General features: G+C 34.6%; 4 protein-coding genes and 1 pseudogene across 4 annotated transcripts; 1 reads left to right on the top strand and 4 right to left on the bottom strand.

Annotated features, from left to right (window-relative positions):
- Positions 1-5,921: 5,921 nt before the first annotated feature.
- Positions 5,922-6,338, bottom strand: LOC114727966 (copper transporter 1-like). Its single transcript, XM_028914756.1, has one exon. It carries the CDS (start codon positions 6,336-6,338, stop codon positions 5,922-5,924), a length of 417 nt encoding a protein of 138 aa, XP_028770589.1.
- A 1,415-nt stretch (positions 6,339-7,753) lies between these two features.
- On the bottom strand, positions 7,754-8,197 carry LOC114727965 (copper transporter 6-like). Its single transcript, XM_028914755.1, has one exon. It carries the CDS (start codon positions 8,195-8,197, stop codon positions 7,754-7,756), a length of 444 nt encoding a protein of 147 aa, XP_028770588.1.
- A 1,803-nt stretch (positions 8,198-10,000) lies between these two features.
- On the bottom strand, positions 10,001-10,387 carry LOC114727964 (copper transporter 6-like). Its single transcript, XM_028914754.1, has one exon. The coding sequence runs from the start codon at positions 10,385-10,387 to the stop codon at positions 10,001-10,003; it is 387 nt and encodes a 128-aa protein (XP_028770587.1).
- A 2,165-nt stretch (positions 10,388-12,552) lies between these two features.
- Positions 12,553-13,540, bottom strand: LOC114727967 (18.1 kDa class I heat shock protein-like). Its single transcript, XM_028914757.1, has 2 exons — positions 13,486-13,540; positions 12,553-13,449 (listed from the first exon to the last, which is right to left on the bottom strand). The coding sequence occupies exons 1-2, from the start codon at positions 13,523-13,525 to the stop codon at positions 12,923-12,925; spliced, it is 567 nt and encodes a 188-aa protein (XP_028770590.1). The 5' UTR covers positions 13,526-13,540; the 3' UTR covers positions 12,553-12,922.
- Positions 13,541-20,558: 7,018 nt separating this feature from the next.
- On the top strand, positions 20,559-23,522 carry LOC114727909 (uncharacterized; annotated as a pseudogene).
- Positions 23,523-27,986: the final 4,464 nt, after the last annotated feature.

Raw genomic sequence — 27,986 nt, 5'->3', positions numbered from 1 at the left:
AAAATGAAAAGAAACTTAAATTACTAATTAACACTTTTTTGCTATTTATAAGTCACTTGCACATAAAAATTTTGTTTCTGAATATAAGTCATTTATAAAGTAAATAATAAATTTTTTTTTCAATTTTACCCATATTGATTTAATAAATATAAGGAGAAAGATAAAGTAGATAGGTGAAAAAAAAAATATAAAATACATTTTTAATACCAATAGAGTGATAGCTTTTTTCTCTCCAGAAAATATGATATAATGACATTTTAATCATTTGACTACATTTGTAAAATACTAGATCAGACATGACTTTCTCTTTTAATATTTTGACCTCTTAGGTTGTTTGAATTGGAATATTATAATTTTTAAATTTTTTATGTTATTTTTCCAATATCTTATATATGAATTTGATATCAGGAAAAAAAAAACAAAGAAAGAGGGGCCGAATGCAATAAAAGAAGAGTCCAAGAGTGGCCGGCACAGATTCAACGGTTAGCTCAACTCCCAACCGACCCTTTCACTATCATCGCTCCTCTTTTTAGGGTCAAACCTCCTTCCTCTCCCGCTTTTAAATGTATCCACCTCTTCTTATTGCATTATTTTCCCTCCCCCAATATTTTCCGAAATAATACTAGTAGTGCTACCATCTGAACTTTACTTGCTGAAGACCTAAAAATATCGCAAATTTTTTCTCTCTAAATCTACTCTTATTTAGAATTACATATTACATTAGGTGAAAGACGACGAATTAATTGTATAGAAGTATAAAATATGAAAAATAATGATAAGTGCATTAGTATATACTCCTTTCCATTCAAAATATAATCATCAAATAAATAACTTACGTTTTGGCAGAAAAAACTAACTTAAGCAACTCAAAAATTAATGAAAAATAATAAATATGTAAAAATTACAACTTAGTTTTTTTTTTTTAAAACACCCTTATTTATGGAAAGGGTGAATGGGAGAGAGAAATAGAATGAGTGAAAAAATAAATAAAAGAGAATGGGTAAAAAAAAAAAAAGATACTACCTCCAGTCCTGTTTATAAGACCTCGTTTATAGATTATGAATGAGGTCTTATAATTAGGACCGGAAGTAGTAGAAGAAAGACATATGATTAATTAGTGGTAAAACTTAAAAAATACAATAAATGATTCAATAAATCAAAATTTTTTTATATATATAAAAAAAACCTTTCAAATGTTTGATGCTTAAATTTTGGACAGAGGGCGTGTTAGTGAACGATAGTTGCTGGTAAAAAGAAAAAAAGAAAAAAAGAATGATACTTGATATTTTAAATCAAGACAGAGTTGACAAAAGATCACCTGCATATTATGGGCTATAGTGGGAGTTGATGAAAATATTAAGTAATTGCGCAAAAATTATTATATTTTTAAATTTATATTTATATTATAGTTATCTTAGGATATACTCACATAGTAATATCCTAGTTATGTTTGTTTTTTTTCCTTGCAGGCCTGTATAAATTGACATGAACCTGTATAAATTGACAGGAGCCAGGAACACACAAAAGATTGAATTGAGTCGATAATCAATTATTGGAGGTCAGCTCCGTTGTCATAGGGCTCGATCCCACCATGTCGACCTTGAGGTCAACCAACTTTGTTCTGTTTATTCGGCAGCTAAAAAGCTGCCCAAACAAATGAGATTTAGTTCGCTAGATTGCATCATTTCTTTGAAGATTTACCTTCTAAAAAACAGATTAAAGTAGTAACGAGAAATCCTACTTCACAGTATGAGGTGCAATGAAAATGCCCGACATGGTTGAGTTTTGTCATCAGCAAGTCCACTGCCAATTAAATTCCTTGGAATGAACACCGAAGCTCGGATAAGCTAAGCGGCAAGCATTTATTGCTGGGAAGGACGATGATGAACTCATATCCCACTCAAGACCTGCAAATTCTGGACTTTATACCTATTTCATGCTAAAAGCTGTGTACCCGTACCAGTCTTTTTGACTCTGATTAATGTCATCTCGAATATGATGCATGCATGTGAGATGTTTTGATATCACAAAAGTATTGAAATAAAAGGAAGCTGCTGTATTTTCCTGTCTCCGTTCTTTCCTTATAAGCAAAACAAGCTCGTTCACAAAACGTAGACAACTTGTACAACCCCAAGAATTCATTTACTGAAATTAGGAGGTGTTTGACTATTACCAAAAATATTTTTTAAAAATATTTTTTTATAAAACGAGATAAATTTCTTAACATATTTGTTTTGTAAATTGTAAAAATATTTTGAAATCTGATTTCATCTAAATATCTCCTAAATCTTATTGCTCTGTTCTTTCTCTTTGCCTTTCCCGACTCATCCTTTCTTTTCTTTCTCCATGGCTTCCCCTGTTCCTCTTTCCTACAGCAACATGATTTCTATCATTTTACTAACTTCCAACGATTTCTTGTATTAACTCTGCCTTTTCATCTTTTTGACATTTCTTTCAAGGATAAACACAAACTCCCAATCTCCAAGGCGTTTTCCATTAACGTTTTGCCTTCTTTTGTAATCCAGCGTTTTAAACTTCATATTTTTTCCCCTTGGAAAACACCACGTTTGACACTTGAATTTCGTGCCGCCAGCATGTTGACGAAATCAGCTGAGGAAGCTGACATAACTTGAACGGTTCAATGCAGAGGCTTTGCAACTGAAGGAATCGGCATCCTTTGAGAGAAAGCATTAAGTAACGATTCAGTTCATTCTCGTCGAGATTTACGATGATTATCTTTAGTCCCTTTTCTCCATGAATCACGCATAAGGCTTTGCTAAATGAATCCATTCTTTAACCCTTGTTCTTCTGTGTGCATAAAATTAAAGGCTCTTCGTAAGTATAGCTGAAGTAAAAGTTCTGAGATTTGAGCAAAGAATGTGGGTAGGAAGCTAATGCTGTGCAATACACAAGAAGAACCACGCTGCTTTATATTTGGAAAATCAAAGGCAGTCACCTCTCTCACAGTTTTCTCTAATCTCATTATGGGTCCCTATATTGTAACACGAGTGGTGAGAGGAAAAAGGAAAAGTTGAGAGAAAATACTGAAATATCGTGGAGTACACTTGTCCTTATATACACATGTGGTAGGCATAAGTTAGTGACCGCTGTAATCTAAAACTTCCTAACTAAGACAGTTATTAATACTCTTATACTACCTTTAGTCCTAACTATAAAATTTTGTTTATAAACTATAAACGGGGTTTTATAATTAAGACGGAGGCAGTATATTGCAGCAAGCATGTGAAATCGTGTTGTTTCAGTTTTATATCTTCTTATCCTTTCTTCTTATTTTCAGGTCCTTCTCTACCATTCTAAATTTGAAAGAAAAACGACCCATGTAAGAGCAATGTATTAGTCCTATCTGTCATAAATATCCAAACTCTGTTCTTCGCTCGTTACAAATCTTGCGATTTTATAATTTATATTTGATGATTTGAGAAGCCCTGCCGTTAGAATTTTGTAAATACACAAGCAGCTGGTTTTTTATTATGACCTTTGATACGCACACATACATATGTAGGAACCTTAAATTGTCTCTACAGGGCATATTTTTCAAATTTCAAGTTAAAAGAAACAAAGAAACTTGACAAAAGAGTTTGAGTTTAAGAACGAACAAAGATATTTAGACTTTGGATCAAATATAAAGACCATAACAAATGAACATTTTATTTTGGGGGGCCAAATATAAAGAGGGTTGTAGGCTTGTAGCTGTAGTTGTAATTTTTGAAAAATTATGATAATTATCTATACTTGTGAGGACAATACAGATATAAATCTATTTAAATGATTAGATCATGTGAAGTATTTGTATTATTATTGTTATTGTTTTGCCTTGTATGTAGTTTTGCTATGGAGATCTCAATCATATTCATATATTATCTTCGGTTTTAATTATAAGATCTCGTTTGTAGTATATAAAAAAATCTTATAACGAGGACTAGAGATATTATTAATTAGTTAATGCCCTCTTTGTAGTTCATGCGATGCTTTTCTCATGAGATAATAAGCAGCCCTGTCTTTAGACAAGTTCGGAAAGATTGAAAACAAGTTTCAGGGCTTTTGGACAACAAAAACAGGACAGAACAGGGACATAAAACGTTTAGTGAAAAGTTCTTCATGCGTGTGTCGATGATACATTAAGACATTGCTTCATGCTGATGCAACATCCTTAAAAAACCAGAAAAAGGCTGGACAATTCAATAAAAGAAAACCCAGAAGCTTGCTCGAGAGCCATCAAGAAGTTTAATTCACAGAACAACAAGGACAGCCAGGCCCAGCCAATAATGGAAAAGAGACAAAACAGCAAAATCAAACATAAATTTCTCCTAAACTCTTTTAAACCTTGTGATTAATAAGGGAGGACCTGTTGTGATCATCTGTGTTGGCCTGGTCTGTATTAACTTTCTTGTATTAACTCTGCCTTCTCATCTTTTTGACATTTCTTTCATGGATAAATATAAACTCCCAGTCTCCAAGTGGTTTTCTATTAACGTTTTGCCTTCTTTTGACCAGCGTTTTTAAACTTCATTTTTTTCCCCTTGAAAAACACCACGTTTGACACTTGAATTTCGTGCCTCCAGCATGTTGACGAAATCAGCTGATGAAGCTGACATAACTCGAACGGTTCAATGCAGAGGCTTTGCAATCGATGGAATCGGCATCCTTTGAGAGAAAGCGTTAAATAACGATTCAGTTCATACTCGTCGAGATTTACGATGATTATACTTAGTCCCTTGTCTCGATGAATCACACTCAAGGCTTTGCTAAATGAATCCATTCTTTAACCCTTGTTCTTCTGCGCTCATGGAATCAAAGATTGTTTCTTAGTATAGCTGAAGTAAAAGTTCTGAGATTTGAGCAAAGAATGTGGGTGGGTCCCATACACGAGAAGAACCACTCTGCATTATATTTGGAAAATCAAAGGTAGCCGCCCCTCCTACTGTTTTTTCAATTCTCATTATGAGTCCCTATATTGCAGCAAGAATGTGAAATTCATTTGTTTCAGTTTTGTGTATTCTTGTCCTTTCTTCGTATTTTCAGGTCCTTCTCTACCATTCTCCTAAATCTAAGAGAAACAAGAATCATGTGACGGCAGTGTATTAGCCCTATCTGTCATATAAATACCCAAACTCTGTTCTTCGCTCGTTACAAAATCTTGTCATTTTATATCCTTAGAATTTTGCATTACGTAGGACCCGTAAATTGCCTCTACCGGGCATATTTTCCAAATCTCAAGGGAAAAAAGGGGGGGGGATTTGACAAAAGAGTTTGAGTTTAAGAACAAACACAGATATTTAGACTTCGGATCAATGAACATTTTATTTTGGGGGGCCAAATATAAAGAGAGTTGTAATTGTAATTCTAATTCTAATGTTTTGAAAAATTATGATAATTGTCTATACTTGTGAGGACAATACAGATATAAATCCATTTAAGTAATTAGATGATGTGAAGTGTTTGTATTATTATTGTTATTGTTTTGCCTTTGTATGTAGTTCTGCTGTTGAGATCTCAATCATATTCATGCATTAATTAGTTAGGGCCCTCTTCTTCATAGTTCATGCGATGCTTTTCTTATGAGCAGCCCTGTCTTTAGGCAAGTTCGGAGAGATTGAAAACAAGTTGAAGGGCTTTTGGACAACAAAAACAGAACAGAACAGAACAGAATAGGGACATAAAAGGTTTAGTAAACATTCTTCATACGTGCGTCGATGATACATCAAGACATTGCTTCATGCTGATAAAACATCCTTAAAAAACCAGAAAAGAGCTGGACAATTCAATAAAAGTAAACCCAGAAGCTTGCTCTAGAACCAACAAAAAGTTTAATTCACAGATCAACAAGGACAGCCAGGCCCAGCCGATAATGGAAAAGAGAAAAAAACAACAAAATAAAACATGAATTTCTGCTAAACTTTTTAAGCCTTGTGATTAACAAGGGAGGACCTGTTGTGATCATCTGTGTTGGCCTGGTCAATATGTCGATAATACTTGGAGATAAAGAATCCCAAGGTGTGGCCAGCGACAGCAGCTATGAAGATGCCGAGGTTGAAGGACATAACAGCCAGCATCACCAAATAAGAGAAGCTGATATGAAACAAATGGAAAACAGCCTTATATAAGCCTGCGAGGAGAGGATTAGTCCCACGTTTAAGGGCAGGCTGATTGGAAACAAGTTCAGAGAGAATGGCCAGAACGAAGACGAAGAAGATAGCCAAAATATACATTCCAAGACTGTGGTTGGGCCAGTTAGAGAAGAGGACTATGGCATCTTTGCCCCAATAGAAGCTCATCTTCATCTTCATCTTCATGGCGGACATTGGCATGGGATCCATCGATAAGACAGAGGGATGGATAAGTGTAAGGGTGGATGTTGTTTGATTTGCGTGTAGGGTTTTTATGGTATTGATGACAAGATGGAAACAACGTAGGAGCCCAGCACGCATGAAAAGGGGTGATAATTACAAACAACTAACAAAACTACGTGATGTTAAGTATCCAAGGGTTCGTTATGGGCAGCCTAATTCAACGGTGTTGTTATTATTGTTGTCGTTGTTGGTACGTAATTAGCATCCATTGATGATGATCCAAACCAACGATGTCCTCGAAGTACATGTTCGATTGCCATCTCCAGCTGGCACATATGATTCATTATTTTTTTTAAAAAAAAATTATATTTTCATATCTAGGAAAACCATGGACGGTCTCTTGTTTTTTCACCTACGATATATAAAGAAAGTTGATGGGAAAAAAAATAACATAATGAAAAAAAATCTGATCCCTCCCATAAGTCCACATCAGTCGACCGTATGGGTAATTACGAATTGCCAACACGGTACAGTGACGTTTAATTCAAGGAAAAATTGGTAATTTTACTTATTATCATCACATAATAGAAACATATTAAATTCTTTTTATACTACCTTTTTGCATGAACCAAGGAGGAATAGCCATTGTGTTCTGGAAAAATTAAGAAAAAAATCTCCTATTAAAAATTTTATTTGTGATAATGACTTAAAATCATCAGAATTTGAGCCCATATGAATACAAAGAACACTTTTAGAAGAACTACCGTTAATTAATCTTAATAATATTTGAATCCGACTTATAACAATATAGTCAGATAACTATATTAAGAAAAAAGAATTTTTGTTACTCATCAACTTATAATAATTTCTTTCTATTACAAAATCATACATTTTTTTTTTTAAAATCTTGATGTACAGATTGATATACATGAACTGATGATATGCTGAGACAGTGTTCTTTATGGGTAGAAGATGCATCTGAAACCTGAAAAAGCTTGAGAAATGAAATCAAACCAAAAAGTCCAAGAGCTTCCTGAAAAATCAACAACAAAGGAGCCGTACCACTAGAAGAGGAGGAAAACATTGACAGATCAACCACACTCCTTTGCATGATCCATGAATTTATAGAGAGCTCGGGTGGATACAAGGAGGAAAAACTTCTAAAATACTCCTCCGGTCCTAATTATAAGACCCAATTGACTTATTTGAGGAGATTAAGGAAGTAAGTTAAGTTGGTTATTTATAATAAATAAGTGTTGTTATTCCTAAAATATCCTTGCTAATTAAGTATATTGGCTAAAACTATCATTATTAGAAGGATTATCTTGGAAAAAAATACATAAATATAAGAGAGAAAATGGATTGGGTCTTATAATTAGGACCAAATAAAAAGTCAAATTGGGTCTTATAATAAGGACCGGAGGAGTAACTATTTTCTTGTGCTATTTGTAGAAGTTTTCTGCCCTAAATAGTCTTTCATCATACGCCGGGGTCCTTGTTGCCTTGTTGGTGCAGTGAATAGCTCGATACTTGAAGATAAGGAAGCCAAGGGTGTGGCCAACTATAGCAGCGATGAAGATGCCAAAGTTGAAGGACATAACAGCAAGCATCACCAAATAATGGAAGCCAATATGAAAGAAGTAGAAAACAGAGTGGGACAACCCTCCAAGGAGATGGCTAGTCCCTGGTTCTAGGGTTGGTTTTTTAGAGAAAAGCTCACAAAGCAGAGCTAGGAGGAAGGTGAGGAAGATAGCTAATATGTAAATGCCGAGGCTGTGGTTTGGCCAGCCAGAGAAAAGGACTGTGGCATCTTTTCCCCAATAAAAGCTCACCATGTGCATATTCATCTTCTTGCTGCTTTTCATGGACATGTGCACGTGATCCATCTTTTGCTACCCAATTGCTTGTTCACACACACAGATACAAGTGCGAGATAAATTTTGGGGCTGGTATTTATATTGTTTGGTTTCCTTCCAAAGATTAGATCTTATTTATAATTAAGCTTATGAAATATCATGCTACAAAATCTAGGGGAAACAAACCTCCTGAAATATGATCCTGGTGGCTGGCCCCTCCATTGCTAATAATTAAACTCATAACTCAGTGTCTCCTCAAAGTACGTACATGTCACAATACTCACAGTGCCTTGTTGACTATATGGTAAGTAAATTTTTTGTATGACAATATGGAAATGACACAATATATATAACCTCAAAGTCTTGGAGTACTTTAACGTTTTAATCAATTAGACTATATTTATATCAATAATTTTACCTCGCAAGTGGGACATGCATCATATTGACTGTTTAATTATTCTCGATCTCACGCCTTCTAATGATTAAATCAAGCAGTATATCTTGATTTGATGTGGTAATGAAACAATGGGTTTATTGTTTTAACAATGAATATTGGTCTTTTATTCACCACAAATTACAAAACTGGAAGAAATCGACCGTCAACTAATTATGTCGAATTTTGGCCAAAAAAGAAAAAAAAACAGAATATGCGCGTGTGAAATTGCAATGATGTCCGCCAAGCACCAGTGCCTGAATTGCAATATTGGCCCCCGCTTTGGCCTTGTAAATGAGATTAATAATTATATGTTATGTTTGATTTTTTTCATGAGAAAGAAGTAATACACACATACATATTACTACGATTAGCGCCGAAATTGGTTCTTTTGTTGCAATGGGTACAAACATGATGAAAATTAAATGAGAATTCACGGAGAACCTCCGTTCTATTTTATTTGTTCGGTTACTTCAATCATGAACTCTGACTTAAAGTTTTGCGTATATAGTGATGGGAAACATATTTTCCAGTCTTTGGGCTTGAGCATTAGCTCCCATTTAATCATTGCCCAGACTGAAGATATCGTGGCGGAATAAATGGGGTCAAGTATTCTCTGTTCTTTTCCTTGGGTCGAAGGTCAAGTATTCATATTGGAATAAATGTCTTTCTCCACTGAATTGGTTTCTTTACTTTTTCCAAAAAAAAAAAAATCATGACGGTGTTATGCTTGTTCGGCTCTAAGTTTGAGTTCTGGTATGAGGAAAGATGAGCTGAGCATAAATATAAAGACACATGATTTGGGTTTGCTTTCTTATTAGTTGAAAATAAGTGATTAATCAGATCCATGTATATATGTTTGATTAATTGCATCTAGCTTGTTAGGGTTTCAAATTGAATCTGTGGCCACGATTTCATACCTTGCTTTGATTCAGATATTGCTTTCCAATAAGGAAGGAGAAAACCGAAGGAAGAGGGGGGCCAAAATAGAATTTTGTTGGGGATATTCTGGTCTTCTTACTTCGGATCTGATTTAATTTGCAAGGTATCAAAGTAAATATTTTTCCAACATTCTTAATGCTATACAAATCATCGTATTTATTTGGGTAAACACCACCATTTCATTTCATTCCTTTCTATAACCATCCATTCCATGAACGAAATGGACCCATATTTCTTCTTTGTCTATACAAGCACAAAACGAGAAAATGGCTGGACGAAATTAAAGCTTCCAAGAAAATTAACCAAGTACAAAAAAAGCTTGAGACGTCGAGATTCACAGATAATTAAACACAGAGACATGTATACTACTAATTAATAGAAGATCAGGAACTAAACATGAACAAAACAAGGCTAGTGTTTATGATACATGACTAATTAATTTCTGCTGCTAAACTGTTTTAAACTTTAGGGGAAGAAGGGACGGAGGACTCGTTGGGGTCTTTGTTGGCTGATGAGTGAATAGCTCGATAGTTGAAGATAAGGAAGCCAAGGGTGCGGCCAACCAAAGCAGCTATGAAGATGCCGATGTTGAAGGACATAACAGCAAGCATCACCAAGTAATGGAAGCCAATATGAAAGAAGTAGAAAATAGAGTGGGACAACCCTCCAAGGAGAGGGCTAGTCCGTGGTTTTAGGGTTGGATGTTTAGAGAAAAGCTCACAAAGCAGGGCTAGGAGGAAGACGACGAGGATAGATGATATGTACATGCCAAGGCTGCGATTAGGCCAGTTAGCGAAGAGGACTGTGGCATCTTTTCCCCAGTACAGACTCAGATGCATCTCCATCTCTTTTGTGTTATTCATGGATGTGTGCATGTGATCCATCTTTTAATTACCAGAACGCAGAATCACAGGGAGAGAGATGGGTTTCTGGTTGGTATTGCTTGGTTTCCTCGAAAAGTTTATGCCCTGTTTATAACTGAGATATGATAGAAACAGTTAAGTACAATCGGTAATGTAAAGTACTCACTTTTGCAAAATGATGCATGAATTGTGCCATACAACTTTGACGAATTGTTTACTAATACATTTTGCTATAGATTAAGAAATAGGTTGCACTATTCATGAACGGAAAATGGTGCAACTTGTTCAAAAATATTATATAATACTTCTAGTCCTAATTATAAGACTTTGTTTGTAATCTACAAACGAGGTTTTATAATTAGGATTAGAAGTAGTATTTTGTATTATTAATAAATATGCCTTTAATTAACAGGGATAAATTAAAATGCAAAGTTGAATGGGTGGAGCTTCTAGATGTCTCAAATTTAATGGCAAAAGAAAGTCAACATTAAAAATAAAAAATAAGAATAAAGTCGTGGGAAAAAAAAAGTTATGACAAGTTCGAATAAATTGCAGTTATCTCCTTCATAAATTGTGCCAATAATAATTAGGAAAATTTTCAGTATATTGCATGAATTTGTGAATTTAGATGTATTGTTGTTTATATATACAAATAATACAAGTGTGGCACCATTAGCATGCCGTCCATCCGTTGGGACCAAAACTGAAAGAGTTGACCTTTATAATTAAATTTTATAATTTTAATTTATGGTCTTTATTTTTGAATGGGTACATCATTGACATCTCCTAGTGGAAGCAATCATATTCAAAGTACTGTCGGATACTAAATGTAGACATTTCTCCCAGTAGGGATCCAAGTCTTGGTTCACCATATTGTGGGAGACCAGCCTCTTCCATTAGACCCAATCCCTGATAGTATGCATCATTGAGATTTATTTGCATATATAATTCTTGCATTTTTCTTTTTGTTTTTTTTCTCCCATCCAAGCAAATTACACAAATTGAAAGAGCTGACCTTCAAGTTATATCAAATCAGAAGACATAAAAAAGTTCTATCTTTTTTTTTTAAAATGTGCGATCACATTGATATCCCTCACGAATCATGCCTCAAATTCATGATGAGTTATTACTAAATAGGTGTGGATATTTGTGGCATGAAATTTAAAGGACTAGAAAAATTAGAATGCCCATACTTAAGTAAAATTGAACCATGTTTGGCTTAAAAATGTTGGAGCTAATCTTATTTGAAGTATTATTAGGAACTAAATATGGGTATATCTTGCAACAGAGACTTGAGTTTTAATTGGCCACTAGACTCCGTATTCTTTTTCGGTCTGAGATTTTCAGATGCTCTATATGTGTGTGTACGTATATGCATATGGGTTAGCTTAAAAATGAAGACCCGATTCTGTGATTAAGAAAAAAGCATTGTTGGGCCCATTACACGAGTATGCGTGGTGGAGTGGAAGCTTAAATTATGTTTTTGGCTGAGGCAATCATATTCAAAATATTGTTATGTATTAAATGTAGGTATTTCTTTATGTGAGAATCCAAAAATTGATTCGCTATATTATAAGAGATTAGCCCATTTCACTAAATCCAAACCTGTTAGTAACTTAAATTATGTTATTCTATACAAAGTTTAAGAAACATCAATGAATTTCTCCTGCCCATTTTTGTTTAAAATTAAATTTCTGCAGTTTAAAAGTACTGTTCAAATTTATCAACGTAACCAACCATATGCGATCTTTATTTTTTTTTAATATGTACTTGTTTAAATTGATAAAGAGATAAAAACTATATAGGGAAGCGAGATAAACATATAAAGCTTACATGTATGATATGTATTCAGCTTTTTAATTAAGGGGCTTGGGGAAATTCATTTCAATCAACCATATACCAAATACGAAGATGATATATGTATAGTTTGCATAGTTGCGCGGACAAAATTGTGATGATCGAACTTTGCATGAACACGCGTTTAAATTATAAGAACATGCACAGCAAGATTTTTAATCCTGTACTTCTCCGATCCTAAATATAAGACCTCTATACACACTTGTATAGGTGTCTTATATTTCAGACCAGAAGAGAATTAGACTATGTTCTATTGTTTGAATACAAAATTACAAAGACAAGCCTAAAGCAGATTGGAGGCCTTCACTTATATAAGTACAATCCCTGACCGTCACCCATATATATTGGAAAGAAGAACAAAAATCCACATCTCTCACACTCTAAATTATACATACATATACATATATATATATATATATATATATATAGCATCAAACTTATTATGTGATTTCAGATACAAGCTAAGAGGATATACATATATAATTATGTATATATTATGAAGTTCAAATAAAGGAAGACAGAGAAATTAATCTGGCTTATTATCTTCCTAATTATTTATGTAGATTTCATAACACCATAGAGCCAGCAAGCAAGCTTTCATTCATTATCTTGTAATTATTAATTACTACGATATTACTAGCTGGATGGAAGGTTTTGCTTTCAGTTGCCAGAAATGTTAATGAGTCTGGGCCTTCTGGCCTGATTATAGTAATTAGCAACCTCGTACTTGGGCACAGTCACCGTCAGGACACCGCCGTCCATGTAGGCCTTGACTTGGCTCATCTTGGCGTTCTGCGGCAGACTCAGACGCTGCACCATCCTTCCCGTGCTCCGCTCCATCTGATACCAGTTCCCCTTCCTCTCCTCCCTCTCCAGCTTCTTCTCTCCGGTGATGATCACCACCCTCTCGTCCTCCTCCACCTCCACCTTCACCTCGTCCGGCCTCAGCCCCGGCAGGTGCACCTTGTACACATGGGCTTCTGGGTTGTCCTTCCACTCTATGTGGTTCGACGTCAGCGCCGTGTGCAGCTCTGGGTCGTCGTATGGACCATTCCGGATTTGAGGGACGGATGGTTCATTTCGCCGATTGCCGTAACCACCGCCACCAGCGTAACCACTACCACCTCCGTAACCACCGCCGCCACCGTAACCACTACCACCTCCGTAACCACCGCCGTCACCGTAACCACCGCCGCCACCGTAACTACTACCACCTCCGTAACCACTGCCACCGCCGTAACGACCGCGGGGAACAAGGGACATTTTTGTTTGCAGGCAAAGTGGTGTTTATTTATGTGTTAATGATTTGCAACTGAAGAACAAGTTATTTATAGTGTAGTTAATTGGGGGTGATGACGAAGGTATAGATATATATGAAAGAATATGAGATCGTTATGTATGGGGTGTCACAGATTAAGACGATGGAATCCAAGCATCTGAGGGCCACCGGCCAGTGGAATTGGTTCCTTTTCTCTTGATCGAACACATTAATGAGCAGCTTGATTGATGTCTAGTTTTGATTTTTTTTTTTTTGGTTATATAATTCATGATCAAACTAATTTCTTATTAATTTTCTTAATTCCTGCGGCTCATATTCAATTGTTCAAAACATGTTGGAAAAGGAACATTTCTTTTAAATTTAAACTAATTTATTCATATTGCCTGCTTGCATAGTGAGAGTGCTACAAATAATTAATTAATAGCTATTAAATTTGGCTTAAAATGACTTTCGTAAGGTGATATACACACGCAGAGACAAATCTTTGCTTTCAAAATTTAGTAGTAAAGTGTCTTGACAATCGGAAAAATATTGGTATGAAATATCAAATTTTATAAGAATTCAAAGTTCAAAATAAATTCAAATATTTTTTTAAAAAAACTTAGAGCTAATATTTTCCAGCAAAATTTTAAATTTTAACGAGGGTGACATTTTTAATTTGCGATGGAAAGCAGAAATGAGCGATGGAAAATAAAAATAGAAAAGCGGGGAATACTTTAAAAAAAGAGAAGATCTTTAATTAGTGGATACGTCTCTTCAGCATTTATAGGAATTTGAAAGCAGCGTGAATATGAAGTTGAATGGCGTTGTCGTGGTGTTGTGCTATTCACACACACGTTTTTTTAGCTATATTTAGAAGTTACTTCCAACATCTTTCACACAAACCAATAAAAATCTTAAACTTTATTAACTCTCATGTAAAATTTAACTACTTTTTAACTTTATTCTTATTTAATACTCCCTCCGTTCCTTATTATAAGAGAGATTGGGTGCTTATAGCATGTTCCTATATATAAGAGACACTTAAAAGTTGTCTCTACTTTTTTGTGTTGATTTCCTATTTTACCCATATTTATTGTCTCCAATTCACACTCTCTCTCCTTCCCACTTTTCTTTCTTTTAATAAATTACCATTGTTCTCTCTCCTTATTAATGAGGGCATTTTTGAAAAAAAAATTATACTTTTTACATATTAATTGTTCTTAACTAATTTTAACTATTTTTTTGATCAACGTAATTCGGTTATTCGTCTCTTATAATAAGGAACGGAGGGAGTATATAATATACCTCATGAAAACAAAATCAAGACAATAATAAATGAAAGTAAAGTTATATATTGATATAAAAAAAAATTTCTCTATCCTATAAATAGGACCAGAGGAGTATATGTATGTGATATTTCATTTCCACACAAGTTTCTTTTTTCTAAAAATAAATAAATATATGGTTGCCCAAAAGATTGCATTATACTACCTTCGATCTTTAATATAAGAACTCGTTTAACTTTTATTTTGGTTATAAATATAAAACCTCAATTTGTTTTGTCTATCATATTTATCCATTTCATTTATAAAATAGTCATTATAATAATAATAGTTCTAACCAATATACTTGATTAGTAAGGATATTTTAGAAAAGACAACACTTGTTTATTACAAATAACTAACTTAACTAATTTTCTTAATCTGATCAAATTAGTCAACTAGCTCTTATAGTAATAAGCGAAAGTAGTATTATAAAGAGCACACACATATATATACTGTTGCTAGTCATAAAATGGAATTAGGAACAGAATATATAAGAGTGAATGGATTGTGTACTGATAAATAAGCATCAATTCTTTCTATAAGATAAATCCTCCCTCATTATAATGCTGCTTTACCCAGATTCCCTGTTGGGTATAATTCGCAGTGCCATTCCTTTCACTATCACAGCTGTGTACATATATGAATGCATAACTTAAGTTCTAGAAGCTGGAAAATTATGATGCGAGTGTAAGAAAACTACGATACCTGGTTCGTTGAAACTATATGTTCATATGATTTAGAGATTACTTGGGTGAAAACCAAGCCACCATTTTAGAAGTAATTTTACAGAGTTGAAGATAAATATGTAAGAGGAATTTTGTGTCAATTGGTATGAAAGTATTTTTTTTGGCAGGTGCAAATTTGACATATTTCTATCAATAGGGCTATCAAATTATTACTTGGATGAGTTTTGCCCTCATGATCATAATTGTTTTCTTTAATTTACTTCTTTTCAAACTGCCCTCATGAAACTGCTGTTCTTTGGAATTGATTTTGGGCCATCAGCACATGACTTTTAGTTTGAGGTCATAGGCCCAATTCACATAGAAATAGAGTCTTAAATAAGTTATAATTCAAAACACCTAACAGATTAAATACTCATTTAAAATAGCTTATAAGTTATTTTTTAATCATGATTTATGAAATATGAAGTAAATATATGACAGAAATTTTGTCTTGGTTTACTTTAAACATGTTTATAAGTAATTTTAATCGTAACAGCAAACAGGACCTAAATCTAATAAAAAGTACTAATTCCTTCCAAACCTAACAAACTACTATTAGATTAATGTACGAAATATTCCTCCGTGATGTGTGATGTGCAATTACGCATGGTTATTTTTCTCTCAATAAAATGCTTTTATAGGGGAATCGCATCTAAAGTTGGTAGTTATGCTGTACACAACGTTTATAATTTACAATCAAAGCACAGATTTTAAAACACTGCTGTAAAAATGAGCTTTTTTTTACATAACTATTTTAGATCTTATTTGACAGTTAATATTCAGGGCTCATTTGAAATCTTATTATTTGAAAGCCCATTAAGTAAAAATTTAAAATTTATTTTGTTGGCATGTAATATTTCCATGGCTTTCATGTGGGTCTGTTTTTTTTTTTTAAAAAAAAAACCCCATGTCCTTCAATTTTAGTCTTCTGAGCAGGAGAAGAAAAGCTTATTACTTTTAATGGTGTGTTTGGTGGTTGGTTATGTGATAAGATAGGAGTGAGCATGTTGTAAAGATTCATTGAAGTGTAAGAAACATAAAAACCCTTTTTGATACTTGCATGTGGGAGGGTAGTCATAATGAGGCACGTTCCTTTACAAGGATATAATAATATTTGTGATAAGTTAAAGGGCTTGGAGCCTTGATGGAAGCCACCTACAGTCATAAAAGCTTCTATATTAATTCTGGCGACTTCCTCTCTTTGCTTCTGGAAAAGGCATGCTTTATCTCTAAGAGAGAGCTTATATATATAGTTTAATGGAACACCTACACACACAATATTAATATACTAATACTCCCTCCCTTTCATCATGTATCCTTTAATCCCTTCACTCCTAATCGAATCATAAGAGTTGGTTGAAGGGTTTACTTTAATTTTAGATATGAAATCCTAATATATTTTATTCTCTAAATTCACAACATTTTCTGTAAATTATTATGACGGATCATACTTATTAAAAGGGTCTTGCAAATGAAACAAATATGATAACGAGAAAATAACACAAAAATGATACTTAAACTTGGAAATCCTAAAATAGTCATTTAAACAAGCAAAATTTCAATTTAGGCATAAGTAACCAATTTGGAATTTGCAAATTTGCTAAACTGACCATATTACCCCCTTATTTTTTATTATTTTTAAAAACTAAATACTCTCACTGGCTGTTCGGTCGTTGGAGTTCTAGTGCCGGTAGCAATTATCAGGACTCATGTGGCTGTTGACACCAGAGCTTCGGTGGCTAATCAACAATCGGATTAAACTTATTAAAAGTGTTTGCAAATGAAACAAATATAATAAAACCAAAGAAGTTATAATAATAAAAAAGTAAATTAAATAAATAAGAAAAGAAAGATGGAGGAATTGATGATGAGGATGACCCAGCTTCAGCAAGCAGGCCAACATTAAAAATGTTAATATGAGAAGGAGAGGCGGAGAGGGCAGGGCCGTAGGGCCGAATTTATTCCACGTGGCTGACTCTGCGCTCACATACGTTACATCCATGAGAGACTATGACCGCGTCACGCCCTTCCCGCGAAAAATGTGGAAATTATTCCCACAAAGTTGTCGCTTTTAATCACTTCATCCCTACCAATCCCGTTATTAATACTCACCTACATTTTACAACAACGTAGTAAGTGGTGAGTTCAATTTCGTCCATTCATCACGATTAGTTGTTACGTTTGCCAAACGTTTGTGCTTGGACTTTGGATCAGTGAGAAACTGGGCACTTCAATTTGGACTTAATTAGTATTTGGATACATCCAATTCTACTGAAGACATGGTGCGACTCTTGTGTGCATATATTAGAAATATTACCTCCTAATATTGTTTAATTTTTATTTTAGTTTTAAATATAACATCTTAATCTATTTTATCTCTAATATTTATATATTTTTTTCAAGATAGTTCTTCTAATAATATTAGTTCTAGCCAACACACTTGATTGACAAGGATATTTTAAGAAAGACAATACATATTTATTACAAATAACTAAATTAAATTATTTTATTAATCTCCTCAAATTAGTCAACTAGCTCTTATAATTAGGACCGTAGGTGATACTTAATTTCTTAGTATAAGAGCTAGTTGACTAATTTGAATAGATTAAAAAAATTAGCTAAGTTAAATAAATAGTATTGTCTTTCTTAAAATATCATTCTTAATCAAATGTTATTTAATAAAACATTTAATATGCGTAACTATTACCAAACTACCTTAAAAAATAAATAAATATGAAAGACAAAATGAATTTAAAACTTATATTTAAAATCAAATTGAAAGTCAAACTAACTTTTATATTAAATACCAGAAATAATTTTGTCTTTATTTTTTTTTTTTTGGGGGTGCCTGGAGCTAGTACATCTCAAGTATCTGGGCCATCAATCTTCAATATTACTAGTATTCAAACACACGGACAAGTTATGCCAGGAGAATAACTTATTTTTACAAGCTAAGTGTGAATTTTTTAAACGACGCAATTCAAGCCTTTTCTTTTTTTTGGCCAGCAATTCAAGACTTTTAAATATAAAAATTTTAAACCTAAAATCTACATCTGAATTCATTTATAAATGACACCGTCACAATTGACGGAAGGCTTATCCATTAGGGCAATTAGGTTTTAAAGGATTTATTTCCAAATTTTCTCAAAAAAATGGCTCAATACAGCCCAGAGCATAATTACAATCATGATAATGATAAATTTAAATAATTAAAGAATGAAGCGTCAAGGCGTAAGAGTTGTTAGAGGCACCCGAAGGGCTACACGCATAGGGCTCCCAGGCCGCAGAGCCCCTGACGCTGACCTCAATTCCTCGGGCGTCACTGGGACCCGCCTCGGGATTCGTGACAACGATGCAAGTCTCCCTCTGTGGGCCCCACCACCTCATCCCCACTACGAGACGCCGGCTCCACCCTCCCGCTTTCCCCACTTTTAACAACCTCCATCCCCATTTGAACAAAATAGGCCAAAAACAATCTTCTTCCTTTTCACTCCCTGCTTTGTTACTGTCCTCTGTTTCCTCGCTCTGGCTTCCTCTTTAATCCCCCAATTCCTTTCTTTTTTCTGCTCTTCCGCCAAGTATGGGTGGTTGCCTGAATAGTGGTCTACTTGATTTTCCTATCCCTTGCCGCTATTCTTTACTTCGCTTGTAATCTACGTCCACCTCCACCGCCTGAGACTCGATTACGCTTTTCATCTTTATCACTATCCTCCTTGCAGTTTTGCTCAATGCCATACCCTCATCCCCCTCCTAGGTTGGTGGTGAGCTCTTGTTTGTTCTTGATTCCGAAGAAACATCAACGTTGTTTCCGATGCTGCATTCCCTGAGATCCCTTGGCTTTTGCGTTAACACAATTTGATCAAGTTCTTCTGATTCATTTCTCTCTATGGAACGGTCGGCGCCGCCGGCATCAGTCTTCCGGTGAGTGGGTTTTTCTGTGTCTCTGTTTGTGTTTGTTTTTAAGATTTTCATTGCAGAAGAGTTCAGCCTTCTTGTTAATTTCCAGTTTTGTACCGTATTTGGTGTCAGAAATCCAGCGTTTTCCTTATTAAATACTACTTAATTGTTTGCGCAAGCAAATTCACGCTTATCTCTTTTTGGGAGTGAATGTTGAGGTTCATCATTTTGCTCCTTCAATCATAACGTGCACATCATGGGCAAGTCCACTACTATCTTCTTTTCTTAAATCAATCAATCAATCCCCTCACGTGCCTTCCTTGCACAATCTGTTCGGGAAAATGTCAAAATCAATTAATTGTTGAATTGAATTATGAATATATCACGATGGGTGGAAAGCTCATTTCCATGTTTTCCACACCGTCATTGTCTTTTGCCCCTTGATATTTTCTATATTAAGTACGCCATTTATGAATTATGACTCTGGTAAAAATCTTAAAATAACATTTGGAAAATTGGAATTGGAGACGTAGATTTCTCCGACTTCGAAATCAATTTGCTCGTGTACCTCCTTTTTCTGTCTTTTTAAAATCCCTTGTGGTGCCTTTGCTTATTTGCCAGATGTATTAAAGTAGTGAAAAGTTTTTGGCAAGTTATAGCCATTCTGCCATATTTTCCTCCTCCGTTTTTTTTTTTTTTTTGGTTGTTGAATCCTCGCTTCTTCCCGTTTTATGAGTGAAGTCATTAAAATGAGAAATTTTCCAGATACATAATTGCAAGATGGGCTAGAAACTCTCTGGCAGCATGAGGTCCTATGGGTGATATTGGGAAGCAAAGCTTGAGCATATTATTCTACCATGACATTCGGTATACAGCGAAGCGATGAGTATTAAACCCCGCTGAGGACATGGCATTCCATTTAGAACTAAAAAAGATGAGGTCAAAAGAGCAATACAGCTCGAAGATAGTTAAGGAGAGGTTTGATTTGCCTCAATTCGAGAATGGCGTCGGGAATCCCAGTCATAGAGTGAGGCAGGATGCAGATGCTAATATTTTTGTTCAACCAACCAGAAATAGCAGGCGGCAGAGCTCGAAGAGAAGGGCAACTAAAAATGATGAGCTTGTCAAGCACATGACTAATGTGCCACATTATCTCCTGCATGCTGATAGAGAAGAAAATATTCCAGACAACCCTTTAAATTTTGGAGTTTTAGATTGGACGCAACTTGAAAAGTGGAAACACAAGCAAAGCCATAGGCCAGCAAAATCTACCAATTTCACATCATTTGAAGACGGTGAGTCGTCATCAAGAAAAGCCACCAAGTCATCTGCTGCCGCCACCGTTGGAACATCTCATAAGAAAAGCCTCTATGAGGGTGCCAAACCATATTTTCAGAATGTCAGGAGATCCCAACAATTTGAAACCGAAGAGAAGAGGAAAGACCTGGATCAATCAGTTTCAGGGGTGAGAACTTTTGCATCCTACTTGAGGGAGGACGGGGTTTCGCTAGTTTGTAATGAAAGCAAATATAGTAGGGACAGTAAAGCCCAGAAGAGCATGGAGGGTTTGCAAGAATTTACTCTCAAGAAAAAGGAGAAAAATCGTGGCTTCGGGTCTGATATGGGATCGCGATCATCGAAGTTCAAGAGTAGAGGGGTCTCTGAAGGTTCCAAGGAAAATGGTAGTTCCCGCAGCAACAAAATGAACATAAAAAATACAGAGTTGCAAGAGTCAGATATTGATGTGATGGAATCACATGATGTCAATCACAAACGAGTCCATACCAAACCAAATAATATTGTGCTGCTTCGTCCTCGAGAAATTAGTTCCAGCAGCAACAAAACCAAGATAAAGGATAATCAGTTGCAAGAGTCAGATACTGATGCCAATCATAAACAAGGCCATAGGAAGCCAAAAAATATTGTGCTACTTCGCCCCCGACCGAATCCCCAATCGAGTTCTAACATCTCTGAGTTGTCTCGTAGAAGAACGTCATTTGACGAGTTTTTGGCAGGGTCAGGTCGAAGTAGTCTGTCAAACGTTTCCCTTTTCGAGGATATTAATGCTGAAGGCGCATGTTCTCAAATTTCACATTCAAGTGAACAGTGTTCAATGGCTCAACCTGTTCCAACTTTGGGATCATTGCTTCTCAGAACTGAAACTGATCAGGGTACAGATTGTTCTTCTGTTGCATCTGAGACACCTTCTTTTTCATCCAACAGCTCTAGTCTGCATTCTGAAGGTGCTTACTTTGAAAGGGATGCGTTAAGCGATAAGTTGACAAATCAGTGTGATCTTAGTGACTTAAAGGAAACACTGGATCAGGAAACTGCTGAGCTGACAGCAAAGAGGGGCAGGAATCTATCCAGAAGTCGTCGGTTTAGCTTTAGTTTAAGCCGTATTGGAAGAAGCTTCAGTTTCAAAGAGGGATCTACTCTTCCTCAACTGAGCTCCACATATGTCAGTGCAAAGTCTGGTCCCGTGACGTCTTCATCTTCTGCTCGTTGGTATAGCTCTAGCAAAGAGAAGGATAGTGGTCATGACAGAAGCAGGTCCAGCCCCTTACGAAGGTTGTTAGACCCAATATTGAGGCGTAAGGCATCAAAGGTGCGGAATTCAGCTGAAAGCAGTCAGGTACAAAAAGGAAGCTTGGACTCGATCAGCTTTAGGACAACCAGTGTTAGTGAATCACTTCCAGACGAAATGAGCGAGGGTTCGTTAAGTCAAGCCCATCTACAGGTTACAATAAAAAATGGACTACCTTTTTTCAAATTTGTGCCAAATAATGAAGCAGAGATTCTTGCTGCTGCTATGAAAAGCGTTGAATCATCGGAGAAGGATGATTCCAACTGCTATTTTACTTTCTACCTACTTAATGAAATTAAGAAAAGGAGTGGTAGATGGATAAGTCATGGAAGCAAAGAAAAGGGCCGTGACTACGCCTACAATGTTGTTGGTCAGATGAGGTTCTCTAGCTCTACAATCACTAAACCAAGCACCCAGGACTCTAAGATACTGTCTGTGCAAAGAGAATATGTCTTATTGAGTGTTGAAATTGACCAGACAGATGAAGGACCACCAAAGGTCATCCGAAGTGGGGAGCTTGCTGCTGTTGTTCGTTGAGACTCCATTTGAAAGCCTAATCAATAAAGGACTAGAGTGGGATAATAATTTGGTGAAGGGATGTTTAAAATGTTCGGCAGCAGAAAGATGTACGTGTAACTTAGGAGAAAATGACGTCTCAGGGAGCACTACAGTCATACTGCCTGGTGGCCTTCATGGTTCCTCAGACAGAGGAGAACCTTCACCACTGATTCAGAGATGGCGATCGGGTGGATTATGCGACTGTGGGGGTTGGGACATCGGTTGCAAATTGCTCGTCCTCTCCAATCCGAAGCTAACTTCAAAATCTCAACGTGAACGTTTTCAACTTTTTGTTCAGGTATCATGCCCTTTTCATGTATGCCATTCTAAATTTACGGTTCTAACGACCTTGTGTATGCCATTTACAAGTCCTCTTTGTCCTTTCTCCTACTTCTAGGAAGGAGCCGAGCAAGACAACGCCGCTTTCACTTTGGTGCCATTGAAGGAGGGATCGTACTCGGTTGAATTTAATTCGTCGATCACTCATTTGCAGGCATTTTTCATTTCTGTTGCTGCGTTAAGCTGCCAGAAACTAAGTTCATTAGAAATGACCATCATGCAAGAACAAATTTTTAAACAACCCAGCGGTCTGAAGAGCGGTAACAACCTTACTGGGAACGCGCCTGTAAATTATACTCCCATTCCACCACCCTCTCCTGCAGGAAGAGTTTAATTTTTGAAACACGAGGTTTTTTGTTGTTCATAGATAGCTGGTAAAGATCTCCAGAATCCTGATTGCAACGGATATACCTTTTCCCTCCTTCTCTCTCTCCACAATTTCGTAGCTGCTATGTCATAGAGTTTTTTTTACTGCTGAGTAACTTGTGGCAAGAGGTATGCTCATTGAACCTTGTTCATTGCGGTACAGCACATCCGTCTTTGTACAAATCAATATGTGAATAAATAAAATCAGTGGGGGTAAATACACCTTATAATTCAACAAATGATTATGTGGACTTTGTTGTTCGGCTTGGATATTTTAAGGCAGGATTCCAACGGATGGCGCATACATAATTATAAACATCACTCTGGGACTTGGACCCCAGAGATTACATCGTATTGCCAATTCCATTGAGACGATAATTTTATTACGTTCAGCGTTCAATTGTTTCGGCCGAGGGCCACATTGGGCATGGCCTTTGTTTGATTGAATAGGCTTTGAGTGGGAGATAAGATTGGAGATATATGAGTTTGGATTGGAGCTTGTAAGTGTTTAAGCCCAACTTGAGTATAGTCCAACTCGGTTATCATATGAGCTCTTCGGGTCTCCATTTAGAGCCCAGTAGAAAACTAATTTCACTGATATGTTGTTTAATTATTTAACTTTTTTTTAAAGTTTGAGACAATAATCACATAGATAAAATTGCTTCAATTAACAAGAATTAATAGCTTAAGGGAACAAAGTAATGCAATAAAAAAATTTAATTAAGGATTACTTTTGGAAAATTTTTAAAAAAAAAAAAAGAAGAAGAAAAATCACAAGTTTTTATATTGACTCCTTTATAAGATTAGATCCCAAAAACCACAATTCAGTAGCAGCATAAAGCGAGGGTGATTCTTAATTCAAAATTGTACAGAAATATGTCTGCTTTTATTAGGTATTTTGTGCGGATTTTAAATTTTTTAGCCATTTGGAGCTACTTTACGTAGTAAGGGAGATAAGGTAAAGTATAAGTAAATGTTAAGGTTCAATCCTTATGCTGTAACCAAAAGGATTCTATATTTTTACCGTAATTTGAAGTAACAAAGATGGTGAGTGTCATAAAAGGCAATATAATGCCCATGAGATTTCAATATATATATATATATATATATAGTTTTATATTTTTTACCGGAAAATTTTATTTTTAAATGACTATACGCAGTCCCTTACGTGGTCGAACTCATTTAAAAAAAAGTAAGGAGATGTGTTGTGCATTTATTAAGATGTATGGTTAAAATTTAAATACTACTCTTCCGGTCCTAAATATAAGACCTTTATACATACTAGTATAAGGGTCCTATATTTATGATCAGAGGAGTATTAATCAGAGGCATCATGCTTGGTTGCCAAAAAAATTTGTATTCTGTAATACTCATTTTAACACCTTTTATTTCTGCCAAACATTTTAACAACTTTTATTGATTAGTGTGGTTTTGTGATTTAGCAATCTGCTATTTATTCTTTACACCTGGACCGGAGTGAGTAATAGTATTACCTCCTATTCTATTTATAAGAGCTAGTTAACTAATTTAAAGAGATTAAAGAAAGAAGTTGAGTTAGTTATTTGTAATAAATAGGTGTTATCTTTCCTGAAATATCCTTACTAATCAAGTATATTGGTTAGAACTACTATTGTTAGGAGGACTATATTGAATAAAATACATAAATATGAGAGACAAAGTGGATTGGGATCTTATATTTAGAACCAAAATAAAAATCAAACAAGAACTTATATTGAGGACCGGAGATAGTAACTCATTTATTGAGAGAGCAGCTATTGTTTTTGGGATGTATTTTTAACTAATCAGGAAAAAAAAAGAGAAGCCATAATTGAGGCATAATGGAGCACATTAGGACTTAAGAGGAGAGGTTATGGTGGTTTAAGGCATTTGAGGGCCCAAATGATCAAATGTGGGTTGGCACTACAAACAATTTGAGAGGCCATTTATGGAGATGCTCGCCCCACCTCAACAAATTCCCATACTTTTTTTTTTTTGCCAGCAAATTCCCATACCTGTTCATTACATTATTATTGGTCTTTTCATTTTATTTTATTAATGTCACATGACATGGTATTAAGATGCAATGCAATTCCTCTGTATAATTATTCTCATTCACATATCTCCAATTGAATATTAATTGTGTCTTATATAAGGCGCTACTTACGCGGTCGCTTACGTTGTCATTCGCTCTTTCAAATTTAAATTCAAATTCCAGGGAACCAACCAACTCCAAGTTTAATTATAAGTAATAATAGATTTGATGACCAGTCCAACTTTGAATTCTAACTTCATCTAATAATTTTCTTGTATTATACATGTTCTAGATTCGAACTTTTAAGACAATCAATAATCAAGAAAGCTTTCCATCGGTTCCAATTTTGTAATTGCAAAATACCAACATGTCTTTGATTTTATCTATTTAAAAAAAGGGAAGGTCAGAATTAGAGAGTTCAAACCCTCTTACTTCTAGATTAGATATTGGGTACTACCTCTGGTCTTAATTATAAGAGCCAGTTGACTAATTTGAGGAGATTAAGAAAGTAAGTTGAGTTAGTTATTTGTTCTAAATAGGTGTTGTCTTTCCTAAAATATCATTATTAATCAAGTGTATTGACTAGAGCTCTTATTATTAGAAGGGTTACTTTGAGAAAAAATGTATAAATATGAGAGACAAAGTGAATTGGGGTCTTATATTTAGGATCAAAATAAAAGTCAAACAGGATTTTATATTAAGGACCGGAGGTAGTATTATAATTGCTTCAGGCTCGAGCCACGATTTGATCACAGATTGATGTGTTGGAGGATATTTTGAAAAAAAATACTTAATCTAATCTTTAATTCAAAGCTGCATTACTCATTTATGAATATTAAAAAAATTAGTTATTTATAATTAAATATAATTAATTCATGAAAAAAATTTTTATGATTAATTATGTGCATTGTAACAATCGTCTGATAAAAATTCTCTTACTATTTATAATTTATATAACATTTTGGGGAAAAAAACCATGAATAAGAAACAAAATTTATTAACATCTTATAATTAAAATCAAAATAAACTACTTTTTTTTTGCCAACAATAATAAACTACTTATTTAGTTTATATTTAGTATTAGAGTCCAGGGTTGTCACTGAAACCTGAAAGCAAAACTATCAATTTCTTAAGTGAAGAGTAATTAGGAAACTAATGAGAAATATGCGTGAATTGATTAACAAGGGTAGGGAAAGAATAACATGCTAATACGAATTCCAAGGGATTCAAAGTCCAATGGCAGGTGGATTATATTAAATTGTTGAAAGCAGAGATTTGTAGGTATGTGGGTTGTGATTTGTCCAATGCGTTACCTCGATGGCATGAAAAGATCTAAATTATAAAATTAAAAAAAAAAGGATGGTACTACTATACTAAAATATTACTCCATCCGTTTCTTATTATAAGAGACAAATAATTGAAGTACATTAATTAAAAAAACAGTTAAAATTAGTTAAGAACAATTAATGTGTAAAAAGTATAACTTTTTTTCAAAAATACCCTTATTAATAAGGAGAGAAAGTATAAGAGAAAACAATTAAATTATTAAAAGAAAGAGAAATGGGAGTGAGAGAGAGTGTGAGTTAGACATAATAAATATGGGTAAAATATGAAATCAATACAAAAAAGTAGAGACAACTTTTAAGTGTCTCTTATATATAAGAACATATTATAAGCATCAAATGTCTTTTATAATAAGAAAAGGAGAGAGTATTATAATTACCAAATGAGCAATTTGGTTTATAAAGAAGAAGGTGGCGCATAGCGCTTTATTAGCCGTCTTTGCCGTTTTTATGTCTGCCAAATTGCTTCCAGGTCCAATGTTAATTGAATTCCCATAAACGTTATTATATTTTAACCCTAAAAAGACCGCCCACCGAGTGGGTTCGATTTCTGAGCTGATCAAAACACTAGGAAAGGCAGATTTGAAGTCAAGACTTTAGCTTGTAACACGTGATGATCTCTCACGTGGAGCTCTTTCAATCCCAGTTTAACCTATAGTGATGGGTAGGGCAGGGTTAAGAGCTAGTTTTCTTGTTTTTAGATCGTGAATGTGCCTGACCCATTACTTAAAATTCTATCACCAAAAAAATAAAACCCTAAGAAGACCCCCAATCCACAACTATGCATATTACAAAAAGTATAGATGAATTCATGAATGATTTAACATTTTTTGAGAATTACTATATGTGATTAAACATACTTCCTATGCATTATGTTTTGAAAAATAATTTGCATTATTCACGATTTATAAATAGGTTATAATTTTATACATCACGAATAGGTTATATTATTAGTTGTATTAGTCATTTATTTTCTGTACCCGTCTAGTATAATTATTTGAGACTTTGATTCAAGAGATGTAAAAAGAGAGAGGTTTTGATTTAATATAAGAGTATATTAACTAATTTAAAAAATATATAAAAAGTTATAAAATTATTTTCTTATAATACGTATTATATGATCTTTATAAAATATTTATATGTATTATTAAATTATATATTAAGTTATATGCGAGTGAAATTAATTTTAAAAAATAATAAATATATATATTTCAAAGTAATTTAATAACATTTTTAGTCTCCCCAAATTTAATTAATTGGGTTTTACATTAAAAGTCAGAGTAGTAACATC

Source organism: Neltuma alba, unplaced genomic scaffold (assembly GCF_004799145.2).
Source record: "Neltuma alba isolate B1F8T4 unplaced genomic scaffold, ASM479914v2 tig00012515_pilon, whole genome shotgun sequence".
Lineage (NCBI taxonomy): Eukaryota > Viridiplantae > Streptophyta > Magnoliopsida > Fabales > Fabaceae > Neltuma > Neltuma alba.
Note: the sequence above shows the minus strand (reverse complement) of the source record. Positions and strands in the feature narration are given on the sequence as shown.